Source organism: Neofelis nebulosa, chromosome 4 (assembly GCF_028018385.1).
Source record: "Neofelis nebulosa isolate mNeoNeb1 chromosome 4, mNeoNeb1.pri, whole genome shotgun sequence".
Taxonomy (NCBI): domain Eukaryota; kingdom Metazoa; phylum Chordata; class Mammalia; order Carnivora; family Felidae; genus Neofelis; species Neofelis nebulosa.
Window position 1 is genome coordinate 2,598,129 of NC_080785.1, and position 25,995 is coordinate 2,624,123.

At 59.2% G+C, this 25,995-nt stretch overlaps 1 protein-coding gene across 1 annotated transcript in view; it reads left to right on the forward strand.

Annotated features, from left to right (window-relative positions):
* Positions 1-6,395: 6,395 nt before the first annotated feature.
* Positions 6,396-25,995, forward strand: part of SHH (sonic hedgehog signaling molecule) — a 29,377-nt gene continuing 9,777 nt past the window's right edge. The window contains 7 exon segments of the mRNA XM_058723454.1: positions 6,396-6,459; positions 6,757-6,793; positions 6,827-6,968; positions 7,514-7,599; positions 9,915-10,102; positions 25,502-25,672; positions 25,797-25,950. Of these exon segments, the coding sequence (XP_058579437.1) occupies positions 6,396-6,459; positions 6,757-6,793; positions 6,827-6,968; positions 7,514-7,599; positions 9,915-10,102; positions 25,502-25,672; positions 25,797-25,950 (842 nt within the window).

Below are 25,995 nucleotides of genomic sequence, written 5' to 3' on the forward strand. Positions count from 1 at the left end.
GAGACTTTGACCCACGACACCTCCAGGGGTGAGGCTCCTCTTGGAAATGGAGAAAGGTTTCACGTCAAGCTAAACTTACTCTATAGGTCAAAACGGAGAGCCTGGGGGCCCCTCGCCCAGATAACGTCCAGCCTTGAGTCAGAAGCGCCTGGAAGGCTTAATTCACGCTCTCCCTGAGGGCAGGCAACACATCTTTCTCATCTTTGTGCGTATATTGCCTCACAAAGAAAGTGTTAATTACACACCTGCTGGTTGAATGAGTGAATGAATGAATGAACCGTGGTGTGAATGGGGAGGGCCAAACAGGTGCTCGCCCCCAAAGCGCATGGAGGGCAAGGACTGGAGAGCTTTTCCTGGGAAGGGCACACGGTGAGTATCCCAGGCTTTGGGGGCCACGAAGCGACTATTCACTAAGCCACTAAGTGACTGGGCCACAGTCACTATGGAAACACACGAGCATGGCTATGTTCCGATAAAACTTTATTTCTGAACACTGGCATTTGCGCTTTGTATAATTTTCACATGTCATGGAACAGCGTTCACCTTTTAATATTTTTTTTCAACCATTTAAAAGTGTAAAAACTGTTCTTAGCTCAACAGTCACAAAAGGCAAGGGTCTAGCCGGGTCTGCGAACCTCTGAGCTAGGGTGTGGCTGGAGGAGACATCGCGAGATCTGAGGTGCCCCGCAGAAGAAGGGGTTCTGAGTCGCACTTTTTATTCCACAAATTCCTGTGAGCAACACAGAGCCTGGACCCAAGCTGCAGCCTGAGGCCACCTCTGGGGCCAAAGCCACTGCCGGGGGCCCAGGACCACCCCCCGTAGTGCACACGAGTGAGAAATAAGTTTCATTGTATCACATTACTGAGATGTTTGAGGTTGTTTGTTACGCAGAATAGCCTTGTCTATCCTAGCTGATACAAGCTCCGGTTTTCAAGTTTTCAGCTTCAGAAATGAATGCTAATGGACTGAACACTATGGAAAGGAGGCTGTCCACACTCACACTGCTTCCCATCACTCCTGAGCGATATCCGACAAAGGTGTTGCTGTCTTCAGCTCTTCTCGCTCACCTTTGTGAATTTGTTTTTCCACCAACTCTAAAAGCGTTTCTTGATTTTCCACCGTAGGACCAGAGTAGCAGCCAATGCATCTATCCCTTCCCTCTCCTCCGCTCTCCCTATCACTTTTACCAATTACGATTTTATTTTTACATGGTGAGGAACACTGACATCGGCATTCCGTCTTGAAGCCATAATTAAGTCTTCTGGGCTTTATTCCTAGGTTGATTCTAGAAGATAAATAAAAGTTCTTAAAACATTAAGTGCATTTATGGGATTATGACTGTATGAAGATCGCTAACTCAGATAAGTGGTGTGGCTCCGTTTTATTGTCTGAGGGTCCTGTGCCGCCCGCGGGAGAATGTTCTAGCCTCGAGGCTGCAGGCCAGAATGGAAAGTCATTATTCTGAATTTCTGTGAGAAGTCCATCCAATTGTGAAGGCCCCCTCTCCTGTGAGCCTGCTGCCTGTGTTCCCCATATTCTCCGCAGGGCTGGCACGGGGTAAGATGATGGGTTTTCCCAGGACAGACTGACGAATTCGCCCCGCTTCCCAGCTCTGCTCTCCTGCCGTCCGCATCTGGCCCACCCCGAGCTCTGCCAGACTTACTTTAGACCTTACAGAGATTTGTTGAAACATCTTATCTCCTGTCATTCCCCCTTCTGATCTCTTCATAAGGGTTGATTCCTTCTGTTTTTCTCCTTCTCCCCTCTTTCAGCAGCGTCTGATGCTGGCGGGGAGAAGCGAGCACCCCGCTGGCTAGTCTTAGACATCAGCTTCTCTCGCTAAAACAAGTTCCACTTAACTACTAAAACATAACTGTATACACAAACGCAGGGAAAATGAAACACAAAACGTGTCGGTGACATAACCCAGAGAGCAAACCCGACAGATCATCTCGGCTGGTATGAATTTATACAGGAAGACTCCCCACCCGGGTGTGCAGGAAACACATTCGGTGCTGGGCATGTTCCTCTGGGCCACCGCCTCCCTCCCGGCCGTGCTGGACAGCTCCACGCCCCTGCCCAGCCTCCTCCAGCACCTTCCAGGCTTCCCCTGACTCTTTTCTCTGAAAGCCAGGGGGTATCAGCCGCCCTGTACCCACAGGGGAAGCCAGCGGTAGACAAATGTCCACCTCCCTCCCTGCCAAGGGGCAGCTCTGGGGTCATTCCCACTCTTCTAGGGTGGAGCCCTTCCTGACCACCGATAATGCCCCCACAGACTCTCCTGTCTCCCCTGCACACGGGGAGCACTCCTGATTCCAGGGACCACTTTCCACGTGAAAACTTTCTCCCAGATTCTCATCCCAGCCTCTGCTCTGATGACAGGCACACCAGACAGGGCGAACCGTGCCCTCTGGGGGATGGAGCATCTGTTTATCCAGAGGTGCTGACACTCTCACATGGCTGAGGTCGAGAGTGCAGATGGCCTTCGGAGCTGGGGGAATAACCCGGGGGGGGCGGTCAGGACAACTGGTTGTGGGGACCCTCGGGAGAGGCCCCAGAGGGTGGGCAGAGAAGAGAGCAGTGAACATGAGGAGGGGGACCTGGCCCTTGCTGGGACCTAACACAGCCATCGATCTCCAAGCATCCAAAACATAGCCTGGGAGGGACATCGCCCTTTGAAACCGTTGGTGAGTGCCTGAGGTCAAAGGCATGGTCAGAGCCCCTGTGCTGAGACCCCAGGAGGAGGGGGTGGGCAGCGAGGGTGGGGCTGAGAGGTGAGGGGTGGCTTCCCCCTGAATGTCTACAAACTCGTGGGGTCTCCTATGCGTGGACCTCCCAGGACGGCCGGGGGACGGGGCCAGACCGTGTCCCGAGGATAGTGCGACAGCCCGAGAGGTCCAAGAGCAAGGAGGTGGAGAGAACCGGGGAAGGCCACCCACCAAAACGAGTGGGCGAGTGGAGAGGCCTTCTGATGGTCTGCGCAGCTCGCCGCTGGGACGGCAGTGTCGGCCTGGGTCTGTGCGGGTCGCGTCTCTCTGAGGAGCAGAGCCCAGAGCCGTGGCCGTTCCCGATAAGGATAAAAAGCTGAGGACTGACTTTGACATATCTGGGGTTGCTTGCTCAAAGCTTTTAAAAAGTGTTTTCTCTCCTGAAAAGGCTCCCAGGTACAGAAGGCAGCATTTTAAAGACAGGTGCATGCCGAACCCCCAAGGTCAGTGCGCCCCGGGAGCAGTGGGCCTGTGTGTCATCACACACGAGCGTCCGGGGCTTCAGGCTCCCGTCACCGACGGGGAGGGGCCACCGGGCGAGCACTAGCCGGGTGCCAGGTGGCCCGTCTCATAAACGTCCAGCCGCCCTGCGGGGTTCGTGCAGGTGGGCCCGCTTTTCAGAGGACGAAACCCACACTCGGGCAGCACAGATCTTGAGTGTCAGGCTGGAATTCAAGCAGGTTGGCCCCGGGACACGGTCAGAATGAAAAGTCCCTGAAATCTGAATTTGAAAAAGCCACGTCCCTGCGGCTTGCCAGGACGATCCCCAGAGGGTGGAGAGTTGTGTGCATGGAGCCGTCCGTGCAGGAAGGACCCCCGCGGGCTCTGGGGAGGGACACCATCGGACGATGGCCGAGGCAGAGCCGTCCGAATGCAGGGCCAGCCCTCGGGAGCTGGAGCCCCCCACACGGAGCCGGCAGAGATCCTGGCCAGGCCGCCATTGGGAAACCGCACGGGCCCCTGGCGGCCTTCCAGAAGGGCAGGGCCGCGCCCTTTGGGTATCATCATGGCGCTCAACCCAAGAGTCATTTTCAAGCTGAAGTTTGCCTTGTGGCCTTTTCTAAACTGCAAACAGAAGCTTACGGTGCAGCGGTACGTAGCCCCGTACCTCGTCACGAGAAGGCCCCCATCGTGGAACAATGACAAGGAGCGTGATCGACGGACACATACCGAGAGCGAGAAGTTTATGCGGGGCTGAGACCGTGGCAACAACAAAGCAAATGTCCGCGTTCTTGAGAATAGCATCCTCATTTATAAAGTATGAGTAATAAAATCAATACCGCTGAGATTGCGCGAGAGCAGGGTGCGAGATTGCGCGAGAGCAGGGTGCGAGATTGCGCGAGAGCAGGGTGCGAGATTGCGCGAGAGCAGGGTGCGAGATTGCGCGAGAGCAGGGTGCGAGATTGCGCGAGAGCAGGGTGCGAGATTGCGCGAGAGCAGGGTGCAGCATGGCCTCCTGGCCCGGTGACAGGTGACCAGATAAGAATGTTCTGTATTCTTTCCGCTAAGTAAACACATGCCCCCCGGGCTCCCACATCCCCCCAGCGATGGCCGTGGGGGATGTTTTCTCTCAGTGAAGGTGACAAGAACGATCGCAAATAGGTGAGACTAATACCTCCTCACTAATCACCCAGTATCGTGGCTGCTCAATGTTCAGTGTTTGTGGCCTGGTTGATGATTGCCTTTCCTTTAAGGACACCTGAGCTCGAACACGTGAGCAGGAAGCCCGTGACCCAGCGAAGTAATGAACGAGGCGGGAAGGGTTCTCTCCCCCGGGATGGGACGCGGGAGCCCCCCACGCACCTGAGGAACGTGGTGCTGATGATGCCATTGCCGTGCTGACGGTGGCCGCGTGAGCCGACGAGGGAGACCTGGACGTGCGCGGTGGCCCCTTGTTCACCACGTGTGTTGGGGATACACCTGCAGGCGACAGAGACAGAGAAACGTGTTGAACGACTCATTCCCTGCAGGGAAGGCCAGCAGAGGGGCGGCTCTGGGTCCTGCAGGGGCGACGCACTTACCGAATCGGAACCATCACTCAGAGCACGGGCTGTACCGTAACCTCCCAGTGGTGGCCGGGACGCCGCTGGGGCTCGGGTCCCTGCCTTGCCTCTCCCGGCCCGGAGACCCAGAGCCCCGCCGTCCACACGTGGGCGACCCCTGTGCTTCCTGCCCGCCCCCCATCCCCGTCCGGCCTCCTCACTGCAACCTGTGCCAGGGCCTCTGTGCCCAGAGCACACGACCCCGATCCCAGCTTCTCTACTGGGCCTGTGTGGCAGGGAGCCCCCGAGGGCCCTGCTGATGATTGGAGAAGGCCCATCAGTCTGCTGCTTCTCCACAGCTTTGGGGGGTGGCACCAGATGCCACTCTCAGGGCACCTCGAGGAACCCGGCACCCATCGGAGCCACCCCGGGGGGGCCCTCGTCCAGGCCGCTCCCCCGCCGCCCCTCAGTGGGCACATAAGACATAGTCTCAGTGATGGAGCTGTGCCTTGGCAGGCCCGAGACGGGGCTGGCTGCCAAATGCTCTCCCAGCAGAAGGAGCCGTTTTGCAGGAAAGAGGAGAAAAGATTGCAAATATGAGCTGACGTCAGCTCTGTCTTTGGAGACTCAAAGTTGGGAGCAGGATGAGGTCATCCATCCTTCTGAATTCTTTCCCTTCCCTGGGACAGGAGGAGCCCTAACCCAGGGACTGTGTCCCAGGTTTCCCGAGCAGGGAGTGCCGGCAGGCCCCAGGGTCTCGGGTGGGGAGGGGCGTCGGCTGCCCCTGGACGCGGAGCGGCCGCTCTGGACCTCCCGTGGCCGTGTGCTGCCTAAAAACAGAAGCCTTCGAAACAGGCTGCCTCCTGGCGGGGCTGAGCGGATGGACCAGCTCGGAGGGCCCGCAGAGACCCCCACAGCCCGGCCACCCAGCCGGGCTCCCTTGCCGCTGGTGTCCCACCCGCCACACCGGGGACACGGGGACAAGCCGCACAATCTTCCTGGTTTCCCCGTGAGGAAGCTGAGCCCCTGAGAGAAGAAGGCTCCCACACTCAGAATCAGCAGCAAAGACATCAAACCACAGACGGGTCACCCCAGGGGAGAGCAAGGGGAGGGGGGCACGGGGTCAACGCTCCAGGCACTCAGAGACAGAAGAAGCAGGCAAGCCGGCGAGCCAGGGTCGGTGCAGCGGCATGGAGGGGGCCAGCGTGAGAGGCAGACCCGAGTGCCAATCCCCAGTCCTCCTCGTCCTCCGTGTGTGACCTCGGGGACAACACTCACCCTCTCTGAGCCTGCTGGGCCTCACCCATGACATGAAGGTAATAGTCACTCCTTCAGAGCTGCTTGAAGCCTCCAACGACCACGGCGACACTAACACTCAGCCGAGAGGCTCTGGGGGGCTCTTTACGCACCGCCCACAGGAGGCCTCCCATCCCAGCAGCGGGAAACCGAACAGAGAGGCCAACTGGCCCCAGACATGGGCCGCCCCAGGGCCCGCACCCTTCCGCTGACCCAGTGACCCGTCTGACCCAAGCCCGGCCTTGGGGCCAAACCTCAACAGCAGAGGACGCTCGTGACTGATGGAAAATGTCCGGGGGACATTTGGTTTGTGATCCACGCACACACAGCACCTGGGGCATCATCCCGATGCGGCAGGTTCAGGGCGATGAGTCCTCGGTGGGCACCGAGGAGGAGTTCGTAGAATATGCAGGTGAGTCCCGACCCACAGACTGTGCACTCGGGGAGCACAGAGCTTCAGTGTGGACACGCTCTTGGGACCAAGCGTTTCCAGTGCTAACACGTGGGCTCGCTCACCAAAACCCCCACAAAGCCAGGCACGGGCACCGTAGCAAGAAGGGACTTGGCTGATCCGTGAGTGCCTTACCCTTACTGCCGGGATGGGGGGTGCGGCCCAGAGAGGCCGTGGGGTGGCCCAGGGTCACACAGCAATCAGCGGCCAAGCCTGTCCCTCAAGCTCCTTCCTCCATCCCACTGCCTTGGGGGCCAGGATCCCGCTGGATCTTCCCCCTTGGAACTGAAGGCTGGTGGGCAATCTCTTCCTTGCCCTGTCTCTCCAGGTTCTACGGGAATGAGAGTCCAACAGGCATGGCATGTTTCCAACCTGGGCATCGGACGCGCCTGAGTGCAGTCCCGGCCGAGCAGAGCCAGGTGGACGGGCCGAGAGGGGGCCTCGAGGAGCGGGTCACCGCTGGGCCACAGGTGTGCCCCCGCAGGTGTCTGTGCGGGTGCCCGACCCCTGCTCAGATAGACACTCAGGCGGCCAGAGGCTCAGGGGGGACCAGCCCTAGACTGGAAGCCACACCCCCATTGCCTTCCGTCCCAGAAGTTTCAATGGTGAGGTTTTCTACTTTACCAAAGGATGATCCACAGGACTGGCTTGGATCATAAGGGCCCTCAAATCTGTTAGGGCTGTCACTCGATTTATTTAAAACCGCCTCGCAGGTGACTTTGCAGGAAGCTGAAAGTCGGCCAAGTGAGGTAGGTAATGAGAGCCGTGCATTCTGCCCTCCCGTGTCTGCTTCCAAAAACCATGCTCACACTCTGCGTTGTCCCCCAGGCTCCGAAAGCGGGGGGGGGGGGGGGGCCTGTGTGTCACTTGTTAATGCAGGGGCCACATCTGAGCGTCTGGTACGTTCTTAAGAAGTCGCCAGGCCCAGCAGGAAGGACAAACACGCGGGGCCCTGCCGTGAGGAGGGTGTCCCGCTTCGCACGTGCGGCCCCTGGCCCTGGGTGACGCTCTTCAGGACGCCATGAGTGGGGAGCAGACCTCCCAGGGCATCCGGTCCGGCGCCGACGTGGACGTGGATGGAGTGTCACGAAACGGCATGGGGTCGGTGCCACGCGGCTGCAGCCGGGGAAAATAGCCGAGGCAGAAAGTGGCCAAGTCCGCGTCCTCAGTGGAGGGGACAGATGTTTCCTCCCAAAGTCCCGAGGCTCTGAGCCCGGCGAGGGCAGCAGGCAGAACCCCCGGCCGGAACCTCACGGAATTTCTAGGCGAGTCTTCCTGGAACAGAGCTGACGGAAGCTCTGTGTGCCCAGGCTGAAGTCCACCCGTCCCCCTCCTAATCTGTCAGTCGGCTTGGGATGTCAACGGCTTTAAAGGCCCACCTCCCGCCAAGGACAGGCAGAGCCGGCCTCACATCCACACCCACCACTTCCCCAGACCTGCCGTGAGAGGAGGCTGGAGAAAGCACTGGGTCCTTCAGACGGGTCCCCAGGCCTGGCCGATGCCCCCGCACGTGGGGCAGAGCAGAGCGGGAGAGGAGGGCCCCCGGGGCACCCAGTCCGCCAGGCTGACACCCACTGGACAAGACCTGGGGTGGCTCTCGTGGGGACCCGGGGAGGGAGACGGAGGGAGAGGGGGGACGGCTGGGGAGAGGGCAAGGTGAGCCCCAGGCTTCGTGGCCGCTAGGGTCAGGTGAGTGACAGCGCTGTCCTCCGAGAAGAGCCTGGGCTTCCTGCCCAGCTGGGCTGCAGTTTAAACCCTGGGCACCCCCCCCCCCGCGGGAGGCCGGGCAGTTAGGGTTCCCCGGGCCCAGCGTCCTTAGTTATAAAGTGAACAGAGCAATAACGGCCAGCTAGGGGATGAAGATAATGCACACGGAAAGTCGTGACAACAGTCATTCCCTCAAAGGGGAGGCCGTTCGCTCGCAGGGACAAGTATCTGTGTCCAAGGAGCCTTCAGAACAAACCAGAACAGACCGTCCCCCGAGATACCGTCCCACACAGGCGCGTGCAGGGGGGGAGCTGGGGTCTCCAGCCACCCTGAGCCTTTGATGTAAGCGCTTTACAGGGTCGCGCATCGCGCGTCTCCGAGAGCAGGCCTCGCCCGGCTTGTTGGGTCTCAGAAGTGGAGTCACGCTGGAGGACACGGTTAGGTGACTTCCTTCAGAGGTCCTCAGACTCACAGAAGGGAGAAAGCGGAGGCAGGCCCTGCGCTGTGTCCTTCCGGGCCGCGTGCGCCCCCAGCGCGGAGGCGGGCCCACGGTGTGGGCGCGGGACACCCGGGACCCTGCGGTTAATCATTGACAGGAGCGTGCGGCCCGGGGACTGTGCCCGGGCCTGTCTCCGTGTGTTCAAGGAAGTGGCCAGGAGGAAGCTGTGGGCCCAGGGAGGGACAGTAGCGGGAACTCAAAAATAGTTTTCATTCCTCCGCACACACAACAGCCGCCGGGTGAGTGGCCTACAGCACATTCCTTGCGCTGGCCGGGCCGCCAGGGCCCAGGGGCGAGGGAGCCAAGAGAGGGGGCCGTGTGCCTCCCAGCGGCCCTCCCTCTGGCCCTGCCACTTCCGAGTCCCCCCCCTCCCGGAAGCGTGGCCAGTGCCACTGGGGGGCGGCCGCAGCAGCCGGCTCCCCGGCCTTCCCGACGAGCCAGGTGCAGGGAGCGGGCAGGTGACGGAGGGGCACCAGCACGGGGCAGGCCAGCGCACAGGCCCTCCCTCGCCCAGCCCCTCCGGGGCCTCGTCCTGGCTCTGGATCTTTCCTCTCACGTTCCCCACGGCGCTGACCCCCAGCCGGGTTTCCTCTCCTGGGCAAATTAGAGGGGCTGAGTCACAGCCACTCAGCACTGCCCTACAGGTGCCACACGCCCTCAGCCTATGACCATGCCAGACGTATCGCGACAACCCGTTTATGTCCCTCGAATCAAGGCCTTCATTCAACACCCGTGGACTGAGCACCAACCCAGGACGGGGCTCCAGACGAAGGCCTGACAGAGGAAGCAGGCCTGGGTCCTGCCCCGCCTTGGGGCACAAGGCTCGGCATAGACGTACAGCTACCTGTGTGGGACACAGAGCCCCTCACGCATGGTCCCTGCGCCCTGCGGACCCTGGGCTGCCGTTCACCCGCGGTCCCTGCAGCACGGAGGTGCGTGCCCGGGGAACAGGGGGGACCCGAACAAGTCCAGTGACTGTGCCCTCTGGACACGCGTCATTATTTCCCCTCCAAGGAAATCCCTCGTGTGCCACCACCGTCTCTCGAGTGGGATTCCAAACATCAGCTCCACGGACAGCAGACGTGTGGCCAACCCTCTGTCCCACCGCCAGCGAGCCTGGGCACCGCGTGACCCACCCACACGGGAGGAGCCGGTGCGGCCACCACACCCGTGCTCTCGCTCCCTCTCTTCCAGCACCTTCTCCCTGCAGCCTCCACTCAGCTCAAGTTGGTCAACCTTCCCGCTGCTCTGACATCCAGCCCTCTGACATCCTGACTCCCCTCGCAGCTGGCGCAGCTCCAGCCCTGTTCCCGAAGCAGAGGGAGAGCCCTGCGCCCCACACCCACCCCTGCGTCTCCTGCGTCCTGCACCGCGGCACAGACACGGAGCCAGTGCTCGGTAAACACTCATGATGGGGGAGGAAAGGGCTGAGGTGTGACCGGTTTCCTGACGCGCCACATCACCTGGGAGAGAAAGGACATTGTTCAGAGAGGTTTGTAGACACAAAGATAAGGGAGAAGGGAAAGGCCCTGCGGCCATATTTCCCCATTTTATTGCAGATGATTTCACATCAAAATGGTGGTAAGGAAGGGGCATCACGCCCCGGACAGAGCATAACCTTGATGGGACCGCTGGAATCTGAGCACATCGCCGAAACTCACCCCTTCGCTCTCGAGGTGGAGTTCTTCAGGGAACACAATTAAAGGGTTTTCTCAAGATTGAAGGGAAGGGTCAGTCCCCGCCCGCGAGTGGCAGGTGCGGGGGCAGCGTCTCTCCAGGGGCCGGGGGCGGCCAGTGAGCCAAGGGGTCGTGGACGCACAGTGCTTGGCTCTAGAGACAGAAGCGAAAACCAGACCAGTCCAAGTCCCTATCATACCCCTCAGTGACACGGCCAGGGGGAGGGGGCCCATCACACACCTTGCGGTCCGCCGGGAACCGCCCCAAATGGACCAAGCAGCAAAAATCCAAAGTAATTTCAGGCAGAAGCCAGCCTGTCAGACCTGGCAGAAGAGAGTGCAAATGGGAGGTGATTCTGTGCCGGTACCTGGTCAAGAGGGCAGAACGTTTCAGCATGAGAAGAGCCCAGAAGGAGGCCAAGAATGATCCTTGGCCGGCAGGTGGCCATGTGACCTACATCCCGTTCCGGAGGCCCCGGGCTCCTGCCACCAAAGAGGAACGGGCACCCACATGGGCGAAGGTGGACGACAAAACGTGGGCCTTGCCTCTAGCTTCCGTGACCAGGGCCCGGACCTCCCAACGGGGTCTGCCCCTGCCCTGGGCTCCCCCTCCCACTGTGCATTAACATGGCTTTGCTCCGAACTCGAAACACAGTTTTCAGATGTCCTCAGAAGTGACCTGTGTGTGTCCTTTAGGGGTGAATTTCATTTTTGGAAAAACCAGAAGCCAAGTGCGTGACAGGGGCTGGAAGAAGGGCCGGGCTTCCCGGGACGGCAGCTTGGAAGGAGAGGCACCCGTCAGTACATAAGCAGCCGAACGTGCCGAATGAAGAAAAATCTGTGTTCTTTCCCTGCTGAGGGTGTGTGTGGGCGTGTGCACGCGTGTGTGTGTGCACCTGTGTGTGTGTGTGCATGTGCATCACACTTTGAGGCCTGGTCGGGTTAATCTACTCCCAAGTGAAGGCACTTGGGAATCTCACTGTGTCAACGTACCTCATAGTCCATCACTTTGAGGAGCGAATACACTTCCAAATGAGTAAATCTCAGCTCTGCTTAAATTAGATCTTACCTGAGTCTGGCCGAAATGCACGTGCATCTAAAACGCACTTGGAGAATCCGTGGCCTCTAAGTGGGACACTGGTCACAAGTTCCAGTAAACATCCAGGTTTATAAGACCCAAAGGGAAGCAGGCACAAGCATCTGCGAGGTCAGAGGGTGGGTGGCGGTCGGGCTCCTGAAGACTTTGCGATTCCTTCCGACATCACGCGGCCTGCCAGGGACGCCCCACGCACCGAGGGCAGATTTACCCTGTGGGCCCCGCCGTACTTGGGGGTTAGAAGCCAGTGCGTGTCTCCAGATGGACTTTGTCTGGGTTCAGGGAGCAGCCCCCATGTGAACAGGCACGTTGGCCAAGTGGAAATCCCAGCCTTTTGTATATCTAGTCAATGAGTGCAGATACGATTTCCTCTTTAACAGCACAACGGATGCCATCATCAAAACAGTCCTGTTGCGGTGACAGCGGATGCCCGAAGGGCAGGCCAGACGCGGTGCTGGGCACCTGTCGGGCTGAAAGTCGGCCGGGGGGTCTGGCTCTGCCGAAGCCGACAGAGCAGCGGAGTTAATGACTTGGTTTCACGTATTTGCATAGCTTCATCCAGATTACTGCCATTTAGATACACTCAGCACAGAAATGCTGACTCTGGAGAAGTCTGAGCCACACTTGGGGTTTCCCGTATCTTCACTGTAATTTTATAATAAACCATCCATACTGTGTCTTAGAGTTTGACTCCCAGCACAGCAGTGAGACGTAGCCCTGCGTCTGACCCGACATCCCGGACCTCAGAACATATAGGGGAGCCTCTCTGCCTCTCAGGGACATGAAGATTCAAGGCCAAGGCCCCCACCTCCCAGCCAGTTTCGCAGCCTCCCGCCAAAGAGCTGGGGCCCAAGCCTTCTGGTTTTTAAGACTATGTCGAAGTGTTACGTACGTGGCACAATCACAAGAATGAAAATGGTTTACTCGTTGAAACTTGACTTTGTAAATTCACAGATCTATAACGGTTTCCACAGGCACCCATGGCCACAGAACCCAAATCACCGAACCAAACAATTATCCCCGAAAACGTTCTCACTCAATACCGGATCATCGCTATCGTAGGCGCTCACTTACTTTCGCCATCTGACCTCACTCGGCAGGGGTGCTAGAGGCTTAAGAGAATTTCCCGGGACGTAAGTTTAACATCCAAGGATAGATCCATATTATGTTATATGTCATACATATTATTACGTCCATTAGGCAATGGTTTTCTCATTCAGGTCATTGAACTTCAAACCTTCATTACCGCTAACAGTTCAGAAAACAGCCAGAGTCAGTCCAGTTCCAGCCCCAGCATCTGCCAGCTCGGTTCCTAGAACAGCCGTTTGTGCAGAAGCATGGCTGTGAGATGAACCCCGGTCTCCGCTCTCAGCCTCCAACCCCTGGACACCCTGAGGCCGTCCTTGTAACTGGGTCCACCCCACTGTGGACGACAAAGGACGGGCGGGCGTTCAGGGAGGTCTTGTGTGAGAACGTCCGTCAGAAACAAGCCAGTGGTCACCGTATCACCAGAACGGGCACCGAGCGGCCTCGGTTTTCCAACCAAGTCTCCTATATGATGATTGTCTCACTGACACCCGTCCCCGCACGCGATCGATGCGCGTACGGCCCTGGGGGTAGTGAAAACACATCCGTCTCACCCCAGCGGCAACCTTTCATGACGCCATGGGGCCCCCCCACGCTGCTTGCCAACCCCCGTCCCTGTCTCAGGCAGGACTAACCTAACGCACGGCCCCTTTAAACACTGCCTATGTTTTCTGCAGCCGGGGCCTGGGGGTACCTGCCTCTGAATCAGTGCCCCGAGCCACCTGCCGGAGTCTGTCTCCAGCTCGTCCCCGCCCAGCTCTGGCTAAGAAGCCTGGTCACCGTGCGGTGTCCCCGAGAGCCCTGGAAGGGGCTGGGACGTCAGCGCCCACACGCCAGGGTCGGGGTGGGGGGTACACCGCCTTGCAGGGAACTCAAGACTCATCTCCGCCTCCGTGTCAAACCGCTTCTCGATTCACCGCGTTGGATGGAAGTGTTTCTTAAAAGCATTACGTTTCCCTGCTCTCTTGAAGACGGCCTGGAACAAAACGCACCTTCTCTGGGAGGCCGAATCCCACGTCACACAGCAGCCAACCCTCGCTGAGCTAACGGCACGGCTGGAGTGCTTCCGGCTGCGGGCTCCCCTCAGGGGTCCCCCGAGCCGTGCACCCCCAGCCCTGCGCCTGGCCCAAGCGCCTCGTTTCTCCGCGCCCTCCCGTGCCGCCCTGCCGTCTGGCCCCTCGGGACGCCAGCCCTCAGGAATCGCTCCCCTGCCTTTCGATGTCTTATTTCTACAAGTGCTGGATGCTTCCAGCCAGAGAGCCAAGCGAGCGGGACATTCGAGAGCGAGCAGACTGCAGGGGAGGGGGTCTCGGAGCCCGTGTCCCTGTAGCGTGGAGCACGGACCGATGGCTTCTGTGTTGGGGGGCAGAGTCCTTTTTCCCTCCTCTCGCGGTTGCCGGCCGTGCTGCGAATGAATGGAGCTTCCATGTAGGCTGGTTGTGCACAGGTAAACACTTGATGTGTTTGGGAAAGGCCGAGACGGTGAGAAATTGCATCAGATTATTTTAATCTCCATAGGTGGAGAGGAGCTGCGGACCAGGGAGTAGAAATCCCTGCTCAGCCAAAATAAACAGCAAACCGCGGCACTCCTGTCCCGACAGACTTGCCTCCCCGAGTCTCCGGTCGTGGGTTAACGGGGCTCCGGGCAGGGATCTGGAACCTTCTAACTCACAGGGGGAGGGTGACCAGCGTCACACAGCCGGCCCCGTCTCCCCGCCCGTGTGTCCGTGAGGTTCCAGGCTGAGTGCGGGGGCCCATGGCGTCTGGGGAGGCTCAGGGGTTACGAAGCCAGCGGCCCCGCCAGCACCTCAGAACAGCCCCTCCGAACCAGCCGTGCATGTGGACTCCAAGGGCCCGACGGCTCACTCCTGCCGACCGAGGAGGCGGCCTGGGCGGCAGAAGGAAGGTGCCAGCGCACGCCACACAGCAAGCGGCCGGCAGCCTCTGCTCTGTCCCAGCCGGCTTCCTCCTGACCGCCCCCAGGCTCGGTTTGCTGCTCTGGGCAATGGGACTGCCAGTGGCCTCCCTCACTCAGTTCGCAGGAAGCCCCACCTGGGTGAAGGAGGTGCCCTGAGAAGCCACAGGCCCCCACACGAGCCGGTGGGGGGCGCCTCCCTTCTCAAGCAGGGGGAGCCCTCACGTTGGGCCAGCACGGCACTTACCACCTGGGCCGTCCCTCTGGCAGTGACTCGGGGCGGAACGAGCGGCCAAACTGGCTCAGCGCAGAGCCTCCGAGGCCCTGACATCCTGGCCAGGCCGGGTCTCCTTTCCTCCCTCCCCCCCCCCCTCCCCCCAGTGCCTGGATCCCCAGAGGCACTTAAGAGACGAGACTCTCGGGCCAGCACACTTAAGACTGCTTCCTCGCCTCGGCTCCAGCTCCGCCTCGCACCCAACTCCCCGTGCCACCTGCGTGCTGGGCTGGCACACCCAAGATCTGGGATTGGTGGAGCCCCAGACGTGCCACTCAGCAGCCCGGGGTCACCCTGTCCCACGCGCCCCGGCTGTCTCAGCCCCTCCGCGGGGACTCGATTCCAGATTTACATCCACTGACCTTTTTCCTGACTTTATCCGGTGCACACACGGTCTCACCCTGAGGACCCTCCGGGCTTCCCCTCGATAGACACCCGTTCATAGCAGCACATGGGGGGTGGAGCGAGACCCGGGTGACAGAACCATGGACAGCTACGACGGGAGCGTGATGTCATTGGACAAGGCAAACTCTGGGCTCCCACCCCCAGACACAGCCGCCCTGGCTCACCGCTGGCCATCGCCACCCGTCCCAGGGGAACGAGAGGCCAGAGGCCAGCAGGAAGGTGAAAGCCAGGCGGGGGCAGGGCTAGACTAAGACGGTAACTTGGACCCCATCCCATGGCACCTCTCCATCGATGGCATTTCTATCTGTCATGCTGTGAGTCAGGCCTTCCAAGTGATGAACATCCCGGGAGGGAGTGCTGCTGACCACGCTGAAAGCTCCATGACAGCATCCACCTGCTTGGTGCCCCACCCGGGTCACCGCTGGGGGCGGGTGGGGGGGGGAGGGGAGGTGCATGACCCGGCTTGCTCTCCCATCTCTCCGGGGGGCTGGAAAGAAGCCGCCTCCAGCCCCGCCGAGGGTGGCCGAACCAGGTGGCGGCATCGGAAGATGAGGCGGGCCGGGAAGAGATCCAGCGTGGGTCCCTTCTCACCTGGAGGCAGGATGGCACCTGGAAGCCGGGGGTGAGCGTTTGCAGTGCGTGCTCGACGTCCTTAGGAGATTCTGGAGTGCGAGACGAGGCCCCACGCTCAAGGCCTCCAGAAGACACCGTTCCCGGTGAGTCGAGATTACTGCAGTATTGAACAGACGAGGCACAGTGCTGTCTCCTGTCCAAATGGCCGTCCCCGTCCGGCAGCTGTAAGGTCCCTCTCTGCCTCACACTCTCTGGTGGGACTATCGATCAAAGGGGTCCCCCCGGATAGGCATCCTAGGCAGGCTGGCAATCCGAACAGCCTTCCCCCTGCATACGGTCGTTGGCCCAGGGGCGGGCGGGGGGCCAGGAAAGCCAGCCCTTCAGGGAGATCGCTGGGAATGCGGGGGACCCTCCAGGCCAGCTCTGCCTGGCACCCTCCCTGCCACCAAATGGAGAGCCACCTGGCAAGGAAGTCAACCAAGTTCCAACTGCAACAACACGGCACGGTGGATGGAGCTGGGCTGGGCCCACACGCACCTGCCACAAACATTCCAGAGCCTGAGTAATTGTTTAAAGGTCAAAACATATCTGGAAAGGAAATAAAAACACATCCTCAGGTCACTAGAAAGAAGAAACTTCAAGCCAGAGCCTTATTCTTGTAAAGTGACGTTGCAAGAGCCCCAGGGGCCACCGGGCCAGTCGTGGGCCCTCGGTTGCTGGGTTCTAGCAACGGCCGGGAGGGACTGGAGGGCTGGCCAACGCCGGGATGGAGAGGCAGCCTTGACCCTGACCTGTGGAAGAGCTTCTGTCGTAGTGGAGGAGCTGGAAGGAGACGAGAAACTGACCCACCGACTCAGAGGCCAGAGGAGAATTTGGCTCAGCCCAGTGCTCTGGGTCAGGAAACACCCACCGCCCCCAGGAAAAACTGGGGGCACAGGCCCACCACACAGGCATGCGGTCCCCCAGCTGAGAAATTCACACCAACCCCCAGGGTGCAGACGCTTTCCTCTCCTGGGGTCTCCGCCCTTGTTTTTGGTTCTAAGACGGGACTCATTGCCTTTCATTATTTCTTGGACCACATCTCTTCCCCAGACTAAGCCTTCTGAGGCCAGGGGTTGGGTCTTCTGTTTGCACCCAAAGGCATACCTAGCATGGTCTTAACACACTGTAGAAGCCAACCACACCCGTACGGAATGAGTGGCCATAAGCGAACCAGTGACCAAGCTTTTCCTGGTGTGTTCGGCATCCAGAAACCCCCGGGACGTGAGGTCCTGAATTCCAGGGCTGGCTCACAGAGTCCGCAACGGACCGACATGAAGAGAGAGCTGGGCGTGTTGTAGTTCCGGCTTGGCCGCCTCTCCAGCCGTCGGACAAGAGCAGGGCACTGGAATTACATCAGCCTTGGTTTCCTCATCTATACCATCAGGGACCGGATTGATTTCTCACCTTCCTTCTAAAGTTCCAAACTTCGATGATGCTCTCCAGAGATGACATCACACGAGACTTTTTTTTTTTTTTGATGAGTCAGAAACTCAGAGGTTTCCCGGGATGCCTGTGGACTGTGCACGGCTCAGAGATGGGGATAATTTTCTAGACCACATTCTGTGCCTTCTTTTAAGGCAGCTCTCTGAACACTCTGTGTTTGTTTTGATTTTTCATCTTTGCTCTCTGAATGATGATTTATCTGCCTTTCAGAATAGAAGTCTAAAAGGCCTAATTGTGTGTGTGGCTTCTGGGGTTGTTTCGATTTATAAATATTTTAATAGGATTTTTATTCCTTCACAATAAATATCTTAGAAACCTTTGTACCAGGAGCAAACTCTGTGTGTGTGTGGTTTTTTTTTTTTTTTTCTTACAAAGCCTGACTTAAGGGAGAGAGGAGAAAAGACTCAAGAACACTGAGTCACAAGAGTCCCTCAAGAGATCGTGGCCGTCACATCTGCCCTCAACCTGCCTTCTAACACTCCGATGGCATCACATGCCCACTGTTCCTGCAGAGCTCTGCCCCTGCCCCAAACCTAAGGGGACGGCAAGGAACAGATATGCCTCCTATTAACTGGACTTCTTAAGGGACGTGTTATTGAATAAATAAGATACACCAGATACATAAGCCTCCAACTGGAGAAATAATGAGGCCAAGGTAGACAACAGAAAATCCCATAGTTGATGACCTAACAGCCCAAACCTTCCAGGAGAATATGCCAAGACCGGGGAAGGGAGAGGAGTTCAGTTCTAGGGGGGCGAGGGGGCCAAAGGTGAAAGGGGTTAGCACAGGGGGACGGCGGTCCTTGACTTGCCCTTGACCCCACACCCGTTTGCACTGGTTTCTCTCCGTCCTGCACAACTTGGCCGCACGGATGTGGCCGCAGGTTGGAAAGCGCTTTGCGTAGGATTCTGGGTTCACCTCTGACCTCACCTCCAACCAGCCTCTGTCACTCCATCCTTCTTCTTGGGCTCAGCGTAAGGCCTTATAAGACCTTCGCCAGAGAAACCGCGTCGACAATCCCAGGGGTGTCTACACGGCACCCAATAGCTCTCTGAAAACTAAGAAAGACGATCCACTGCACCGACTCAGACGTTCGACGTGCTGGGGACCGGACCCGGGTGCCAACGCGCATCTGTCTTCCGCGTGGTGGGGACGGGGGTGGGGAATGAAATGTGGAGGCACACGCTGCACATTAACCTAATGGGTATGCACGAGAATAAATACTGTCTGGCCTTGAACACCATGATAGTAAAATGCATTATTGCTGTTCAGATGATGTTATGATGCTAGAAGCCAAAAGATGACAGCAGAATTGAACTATTGCCCAAAAGCAATTACTGATGAGAATTGATTATTTCTGCAAAGAAAGGTGACCGATGGATTCGTTGTCACATCGCAGCAGATTTGGGCAAAACCTGCTGTGCTTGTCAAAGGACAGAGCTACCCACAGAGACCGTTAAGATCCGAGGGTGCCTCCGGATGCTGGTCCAGCAGCTCGACAGGATGCCAGGGCAGCCGCCGGGGCTCCAGGCTCGTCCCTGAAAGACGCCACACCAGTCCTCTCCCTCCATCAGGCGACGTGACGCTGTCATCACGCTCTGAGGTGGGGAACGGTGATGCTTCGTTCGAACGGGATCGTAAGCCTACAGTCCTCATTCGAACGCACAGTACGCACCTAAGTGGTTGCAAGTTGTTACCCGGGCCTTATTTGATTCGCCCAAGGGCAGGTTCCGCTGCCTCCTCTCCCCCACGCTTGCCTGCAGTGTCCGCAGGCTTTCTACCCGCTCTTCGCTAACGGCTGAGTCAGAATGCCACGTGATCGCACGGGCGTGCCAGTTTTAGACTGCTTCGAGTCCATCGACGGGCGCGTCTCGGAGAGGGACGGCTGTACCAGCCTTTCTGTGGTGGCATTTTGAGAACTGAAGGTGAGCATCTGAAACAAAAAGATCTCCCACCACTCCACCGCCCCCACCCCATCCCTCCGCCACCCAAACAAAGCCCAACAAAACTGGGGCATAAATACATCAGGCTAAGAAAGAACACACGTACACAACATCCAATACCATCCTCCGCTGAAGGAAAGAAACAAGAGAAGCTGAGACAATCAAGCACATACTTGGCCTGCTCCCATGGCCCAGTGAATTCAGCGGTTACACATGGCGGGATGGGGCCAGAGGGAGGACTCCAGAGGGCAGGCTTTGTCTGGGCGCTGCTGAAACAGAGAGCCGGGATTCAGTCTGTTGGTTTGTGTACTTTGGGGTAAGCCATCCTTGCACTGAAAAGGCCTGGATGAGAGGTGTTGAGTTTGACTTGGTCTCATACTTTGGGTTTCTCTTGGCATCCTGCCCCCCACCCCCAGGCCGCCCAACCTCCTCCAGGCCTCCTCGGCACCCCCACCCCCGGGGCCGTGGAAACGCACGGCACGGAGCACTCTCAGGGGGAGACGCCGGTTGGGGGGTCTTCCTTCTCCGTGGATAAACTGCCGGTAGGAACATCCCAGATCCCACGGGGATGAGTCAGAGCAGAGACCAAAGGAATGCCCTTCACACGGAAAAGGAAACTAGTTCGAGTGCAGTACAAGACCGGGCCCCCCGAGACACTCTGGCAGCTGAAGCTCTAAGGTTAAGAGAGTTCAGTCCACGGCGATCGGGCGCAAACACACGCAAGTCCTCAGTCACAGGGGGAGAGAGGGCGAGAACAATGGACTGAGTGTCAGAGACTTACCCCCGTAATTCTGAGCACAGTCATCTAATCTCTCTTTAGACCTCAATTTCCTCATCTGTCAAATGGAGATAACAATATGCGGCCTGCCCGCACCTCAAAGTATGACTGCACGGATTAGACACCCTTTGAACACACATCATTATTAGTGACGAATCTCTCTGGAGCCACCGCGGATTGCTGCAGAAATCCGTCCGCGTTTGGAACCGCAGTGCAGCTACGGGGAGTTTCCACGCGAAAGAGAACAACGCAGGAAGTTGTCTCTGAGAGCCAGGCACTCGCGTGCACTGGGATCCGTCCCGAGCAGATCCCGTCAGGGTCCCCGCGTGATGGGGTTCACTTTGCTTCTCCCCCGTCTGCCATTTGGAAGAGGCCGGGGGGAATTATTATTTAAAGCCACTCAGTTGGATTGAATGTCCTTCTCGTCAGATGAAAGGGGTGGCCCGCTTCAGCCCCCCTCTGCTTAAAAACAGTTGGATTCTTTTACACCCGACTGCCTTTGGCCTCTCTAGGCGTAATCGTACCAGCAAAGCGCAAAGTCCCAAAGAGAAGGGTGTAGCGGCACCGTCGGTGGCTCGAAACACAAAACCGCTTTCGTCCAGACGTGAGCACCTCATCACCCCGTCCCTACGACACCACGACCTAAGCATCTGCCCATTTTACAGACGTGGAAATGCGTTCGGGGGCGTTTAGAGGTTTTCCCAAGCTCACACAAGTGGGCGTCGAGGAGGGACGCACAGCCCTGCCCACCTTGGTATCACGCTCGGGCCCCAGACTGCGAGAGCACATCCCACGTTTGAAGGACAGAGAGGCGCTTTGTCACACGGGCCCCCGGGAAATCAGTCCGCAGCTGGGCGGTGACCCGACCCAGGACAGAAGCACACGCACATTCGACCGCCCCTCAGAGACTCACAGACAAGCCTGACTCACAGACGTCTGACATGACGGGCGCTGCCCGCCCCCCAGGGGACAAAGCCACCCGAAGACCCCAGGCTGGACTCGGCTTTGGGGAAACCAGGCTGTGTCCCTGGATGTGCATGTCACAAAGGCTGTTGGAGCCAACAGTCTGTCTGAAACATAAAACTGACATCAGCCAGAGCCACGATCCAGCAACGAGAAAATAAACGAGAGGCAGGTCACCCCAGGCGATGGTCAGCGCACCTGCCCACCTGTGTTCTCATGTGGAGATAGGCACACGTGAGAAGCTGGGGACGCTCGCTCCCATGGGGGCTGGTCGACGTCCCTGGAGACTCCGCACCGTCATGTGATGCAAAGAGCCCTGAGTCGCCACAAAGGGGACCTGTACACGCGGCAGTTTGGGAAGCCCCGTCTGTGCCTGAGATCCTCTGTCACTCCTGAGGCAGCGGTGGCCCCTCCAGGCTCCTGCCACGAAGGTCCCCCGCGTCCTAAAAGAGGCACATCTCACTCAAAGACCAGCCAAAGACTGTCGCGCTAAAAGGTTTCTTTCAAGGTACACCGTGCTTCTTTCCACGGTAAACGGAAATCGGTGGTTCGAGGGTTCATAGAAGCTATATCCTTGAGCACACCTGGCCTGAAACCCATGTCAGTGGCTGATACCACTTAGCTTAGAAACACAGCCTTGCTGACTGTCTCTCCCAGAACTCAGGAGTGCAAAACGCATCCATGCTGAGCACTCACCCTGAGCACTCACCGCTAAGCGGCCTGGGGTGTCGTCACCCGCTTGCCCCCGTGTGCCGGACATTATGCAGGCCTCCCGCTGGTGCTTTTCTGCCACCCGTGCTACAAGTGCCTGGCAGAGGAAAGGACTCACGGGAGGCCCATAGCAAAGCAGCACCTCCCAGGGCTGGGCGCCGCTTTCCCAAGCCCAAGAACTTGATATCCGTTACCCGCCGCGGCCCTGCGAGGGGGTGATGCGGCCTCAGTTTTGAGCCTCGGCTCTCTGCGTAAAGCAGGACACACGCCTGCCTCCCCCAGAGTGGGGGTCGGTTCCCGCCATCCGGGGGGGCCAATACAGGAGCTGTCCCCGGAGCCGCGGTTCAGAGCAGGACGAGGGAGGCCGCCCCGGCCCCCGGCACCCCATCTGCCCCGCGTGGGGACACCGTCTTCCGCCCCTCCCAGAGGTCCCGCCCTGAGCGGTGCTTCCTGCTTCACGCCGAGCACAACAGAGAAACTTCAGGAACGTGACCACCAGTGAAGATGTTCCGAGGGCAAGCTCTCGGGCCGGATCATCCCGGCCGGACTCCGGGCCGCGCTGCAGGTCAGACGCGTGACCTCGAACGGGACCCTTTGCCTCTCTGTGCCTCTGCGTCCCCACCTGCACAAAGGCAAGGGCGTCTGCGCTGACGGGTTAGAGTTCGTGCAATTGCAGTGCAAGGCTGGACTCCTCACCAAACGCAACTCTTGGGGGAGGTGCTCAGCAAACACACAGGGGACCCCGGGAAGCAAGGCTCCTGTGCCACATGCTCCCCCTGGCCGTGAACGCTGGCCGTGAGAAGAGCTTCTCCGGGAGTTCTGCTCCTCTGTCCGAGCCGGGCCGGAGCCATCCTGCCCCGGGGTTCGCGCTCTGCAGGAGGCTTCTGTCTCCCTCCAGAAACTCCTGCCCCGGCCCCCAGAGCAGGAAGTGAGGACAGGCGACCAGCAGCCCACTCAGCTTTTCCTAGTAAACATCCCCCCAAATATTAGGGCCACGTGAAAAACACGAGAAAGACGCCCGTTGACCTACTCAAGCCCGAGGGGCTTTTGCCAAGGCCGCCAAGTCCAAAAGTGAGCCCACATCCTCAGTCCCCTCAACGCAGCACCTGCCAGCTCCTGACACACCAGCCCCCGCCTCCTCGCCCCTTTGCCGCCCAGTGTTTTGTGCACATGGGGGAGGTGTCACTGTCCCCTCTCCAAGAAGGGTCGGGCTGGGGGGCAGGCCACTGGCTGAGGCTGCCCGGCCTGTCTCGGGGACTGGCTGAACGGGCCCCGGGGTCCTCTCCCAGTCCATGCTCGGCTGGTGCTGCAGCAAGTGCCCGGACGGAGCCCAAAGTCCCCGGGGAAGCCCAGCGCCTCCGAAGCGGGGGCCCGTCACCCAGGGTGGGGCGGAGACCCCGATGGACACGCCCAGGGGGCAGGACTAGCAAATTCGGTTCTCGGTCCCCTCACTGTAGACAGACCGTTGGGTCAGCTCCCCTGACTCTTCCGAGGCTACGACCGAGGGGTCAGGGGGTCGAGGGCTGCGGGACTGGAGGCACCTTCGCTTCAGCCCCCTCAGCAGACAGGACACAGAGGGCAGGAGCACGCAAGTGACCGGCTTGGCGGGACAGCACGGAGATGGCCTGCTGGGGACACGGGAGGAGCCCTCGGGACTGACATTCAGTGGAGTTGGAGAGAGACGGCCTGTGCTCACGGCCATGTCCGCCTTGCGTCCCTTTCTTCTCTCTTTTCCTTCCTTACTCCCTCCTTCCTTCCCTTCCCTCCTTCCCTCCTTCCTTCCTTCCCTCCTTCCTTCCCTTCCCTCCTTCTTCCCTTCCTTCCTTCCTTCCCTTCCCCCCTTTCTTCCTTCCTTCCTTCCTTCCTTCATTCCTTCCTTCCTTTCCTTCCTTCCTTCCTTCCTTCCTTCCTTCCTTCCTTCCTTCCCTTCCCTCCCTCCTTCCTTCCTTCCTTCCCTCCCTCCCTCCTTCTTTCCTTTCCTTCCTTCCTTCCCTTCCTTCCTTCCTTCCCTTCCCCCCTTTCTTCCTTCCTTCCTTCCTTCCTTCATTCCTTCCTTCCTTTCCTTCCTTCCTTCCTTCCTTCCTTCCTTCCTTCCTTCCCTCCTTCCTTCCCTTCCCTCCTTCCTTCCCTTCCTTCCTTCCTTCCCTTCCCCCCTTTCTTCCTTCCTTCCTTCCTTCATTCCTTCCTTCCTTTCCTTCCTTCCCTTCCCCCTTCCTTCCTTCCTTCCTTCCTTCCCTTCCCTCCCTCCTTCCTTCCTTCCTTCCCTCCCTCCCTCCTTCTTTCCTTTCCTTCCTTCCTTCCTTTCCTTCCTTACCTTCCCTCCCTTTCTTTCCTTCCTTCCCTCCTTCCTTCCTCTCTTCCTTCCTCCCTCCCTCCCTCCTTCCTTCCCTTCCTCCTTCCTTCCCTTCCCTCATTCCTTCTTTCCTTCCTTCCTTCCTTTCCTCCCTCCCTCCCTCCTTCCCTCCCTTCCCTCCTTCCTTCCCTTCCCTCCTTCCTTCCTTCCCTCCCTCCCTCCTTCCTTCCTTCCTTCCCTTCCCTCCCTTCTTTCCTTCCTTCCCTCCTTCCTTCCTCTCTTCCTTCCTCCCTCCCTCCCTCCTTCCTCCCCTTCCCTCCTTCCTTCCCTTCCTCCTTCCTTCCCTTCCCTCATTCCTTCTTTCCTTCCTTCTTCCTTTCCTCCCTCCCTCCTTCCTTTCCTCCCTCCCTCCTTCCTTCCCTTCCCTCCTTCCTTCTTTCCTTCCTTCCTTCCTTTCCTCCCTCCCTCCTTCCTTCCCTCCCTTCCTCCTTCCCTCCCTTCCTCCTTCCTTCCCTTCCCTCCTTCCTTCCCTTCCTTCCTTCCTTCTTTCCTTCCTTCCTTCCTTTCCTCCCTCCCTCTTTCCTTCCCTCCCTCCTTCCCTCCCTCCCTCCTTCCTTCCCTTCCTCCTTCCTTCCCTTCCCTCCTTCCTTCTTTCCTTCCTTCCGTCCTTCCTTCCCTTCCTCCTTCCTTCCCTTCCCTCCTTCCTTCTTTCCTTCCTTCCTTCCTTTCCTCCCTCCCTCCTTCCTTCCCTCCCTCCCTCCTTCCCTCCCTCCCTCCTTCCCTCCCTCCCTCCTTCCTTCCCTTCCCTCCTGCCCTTCCCTTCCTTCTTTCCTTTCTTCTTCCTTTTTTCTAGAAGGAGAAGGTGCGGGCACAGGAGTTGCCCCGAGGATGTAAGCAGCGAGCTGGCTGCCGGGAAGGCCCGGGCCCCCTCAGAGCGCAGGGGGGCCAGACACGGGGCTCTGGCCAGCAGCTCATGGAAGCAGGAAGAAACGGCCTCCGGCCTCCCTGGACAGGGGCCACGAGGGGACGTGGACACCACAGAACCCTCTCTTCCAGGGTCCCCGCACCAAGGCAGGGCCGGGCCGGGTCCGCCTCCAAACCCACCTCCGGGCTCTCTGCTGAGAGGCCGGCCGGCGCCGATTCCCGCCTCCCGGGTCTGTGCCCTCACTGCTCTGAGGACCCGCCGTCCCGGCCCTCACACGTGCACCCTCCCGTGGTCTCTCACACGTGCACACGCACACATGCACGCTCGTGTAGTCTCACGCGTGTGCACACACTCATATGTGCATGCTCACACACAATCACACACCCCCCCCCCTCGCTTCCCCCCCACATCTGCTCTCCAGAAAGGGTCAGAGACTCATACACCCTCCAGCCCCCGCCTGTGAGGCTCTGTGGCCGCTCACCGGGTCCCGCCGGGGCAGACAGGGTGTGGACACGGAAGGTCCCGGAGGACAGGGCCCGCGCGCCCCCCCCCCAGGAGCTTCTAGGATCCCCATCGGGGAAGTCGGCAGGGCAGAGACTCTGAGAGGACTGCCCCCGGGGGGTGCAGCCAGCCACCGCTGGTCGGCCCTGCCTTTTCCTGCTCGCTTTCCCAGGTGACCCTGACGTGCAGCGAGGGCCTCCTGTCCTAACTTCTCCAGGCACACTTGTGTCTTCGCTAGGTCTGGAGGTCCGAGGAACACGCCTCTCGCGGAAGGACTCCAAGACGGCTCTGGGCCCGCGGACGGCACGCCAGAGCTGGGATCGGAACCACCAGGCCCGGGCAGGTGAGGGACCGCTGGCTGCCTGGCCGTCCGTAGTCCCACGCGCACAGGTGGCCTGTGGGTCGGCAGTGGCCAGGACACCTCTCTGACCCCGAAAGGGCCCCCTGACACCCAAGGCCTCGCGTAGACCCAGGGAGGAGCCCCCCTGCTCAAAGCGAAGGTGTGAGCGACTCCAGACCGGAGCACGGTCTGGACAGAGGCCATTGCACCAACTCGGAGAGCAGCGCGCTTCAGGCCGAGTGTGCCCGCGGCAGCACGCCCGCTCCCGGCCCCTCCGCCCGGTGCCCTCTGCCTGCTCTGCTCTGCTGAGGAACGCTGCTGGCAGG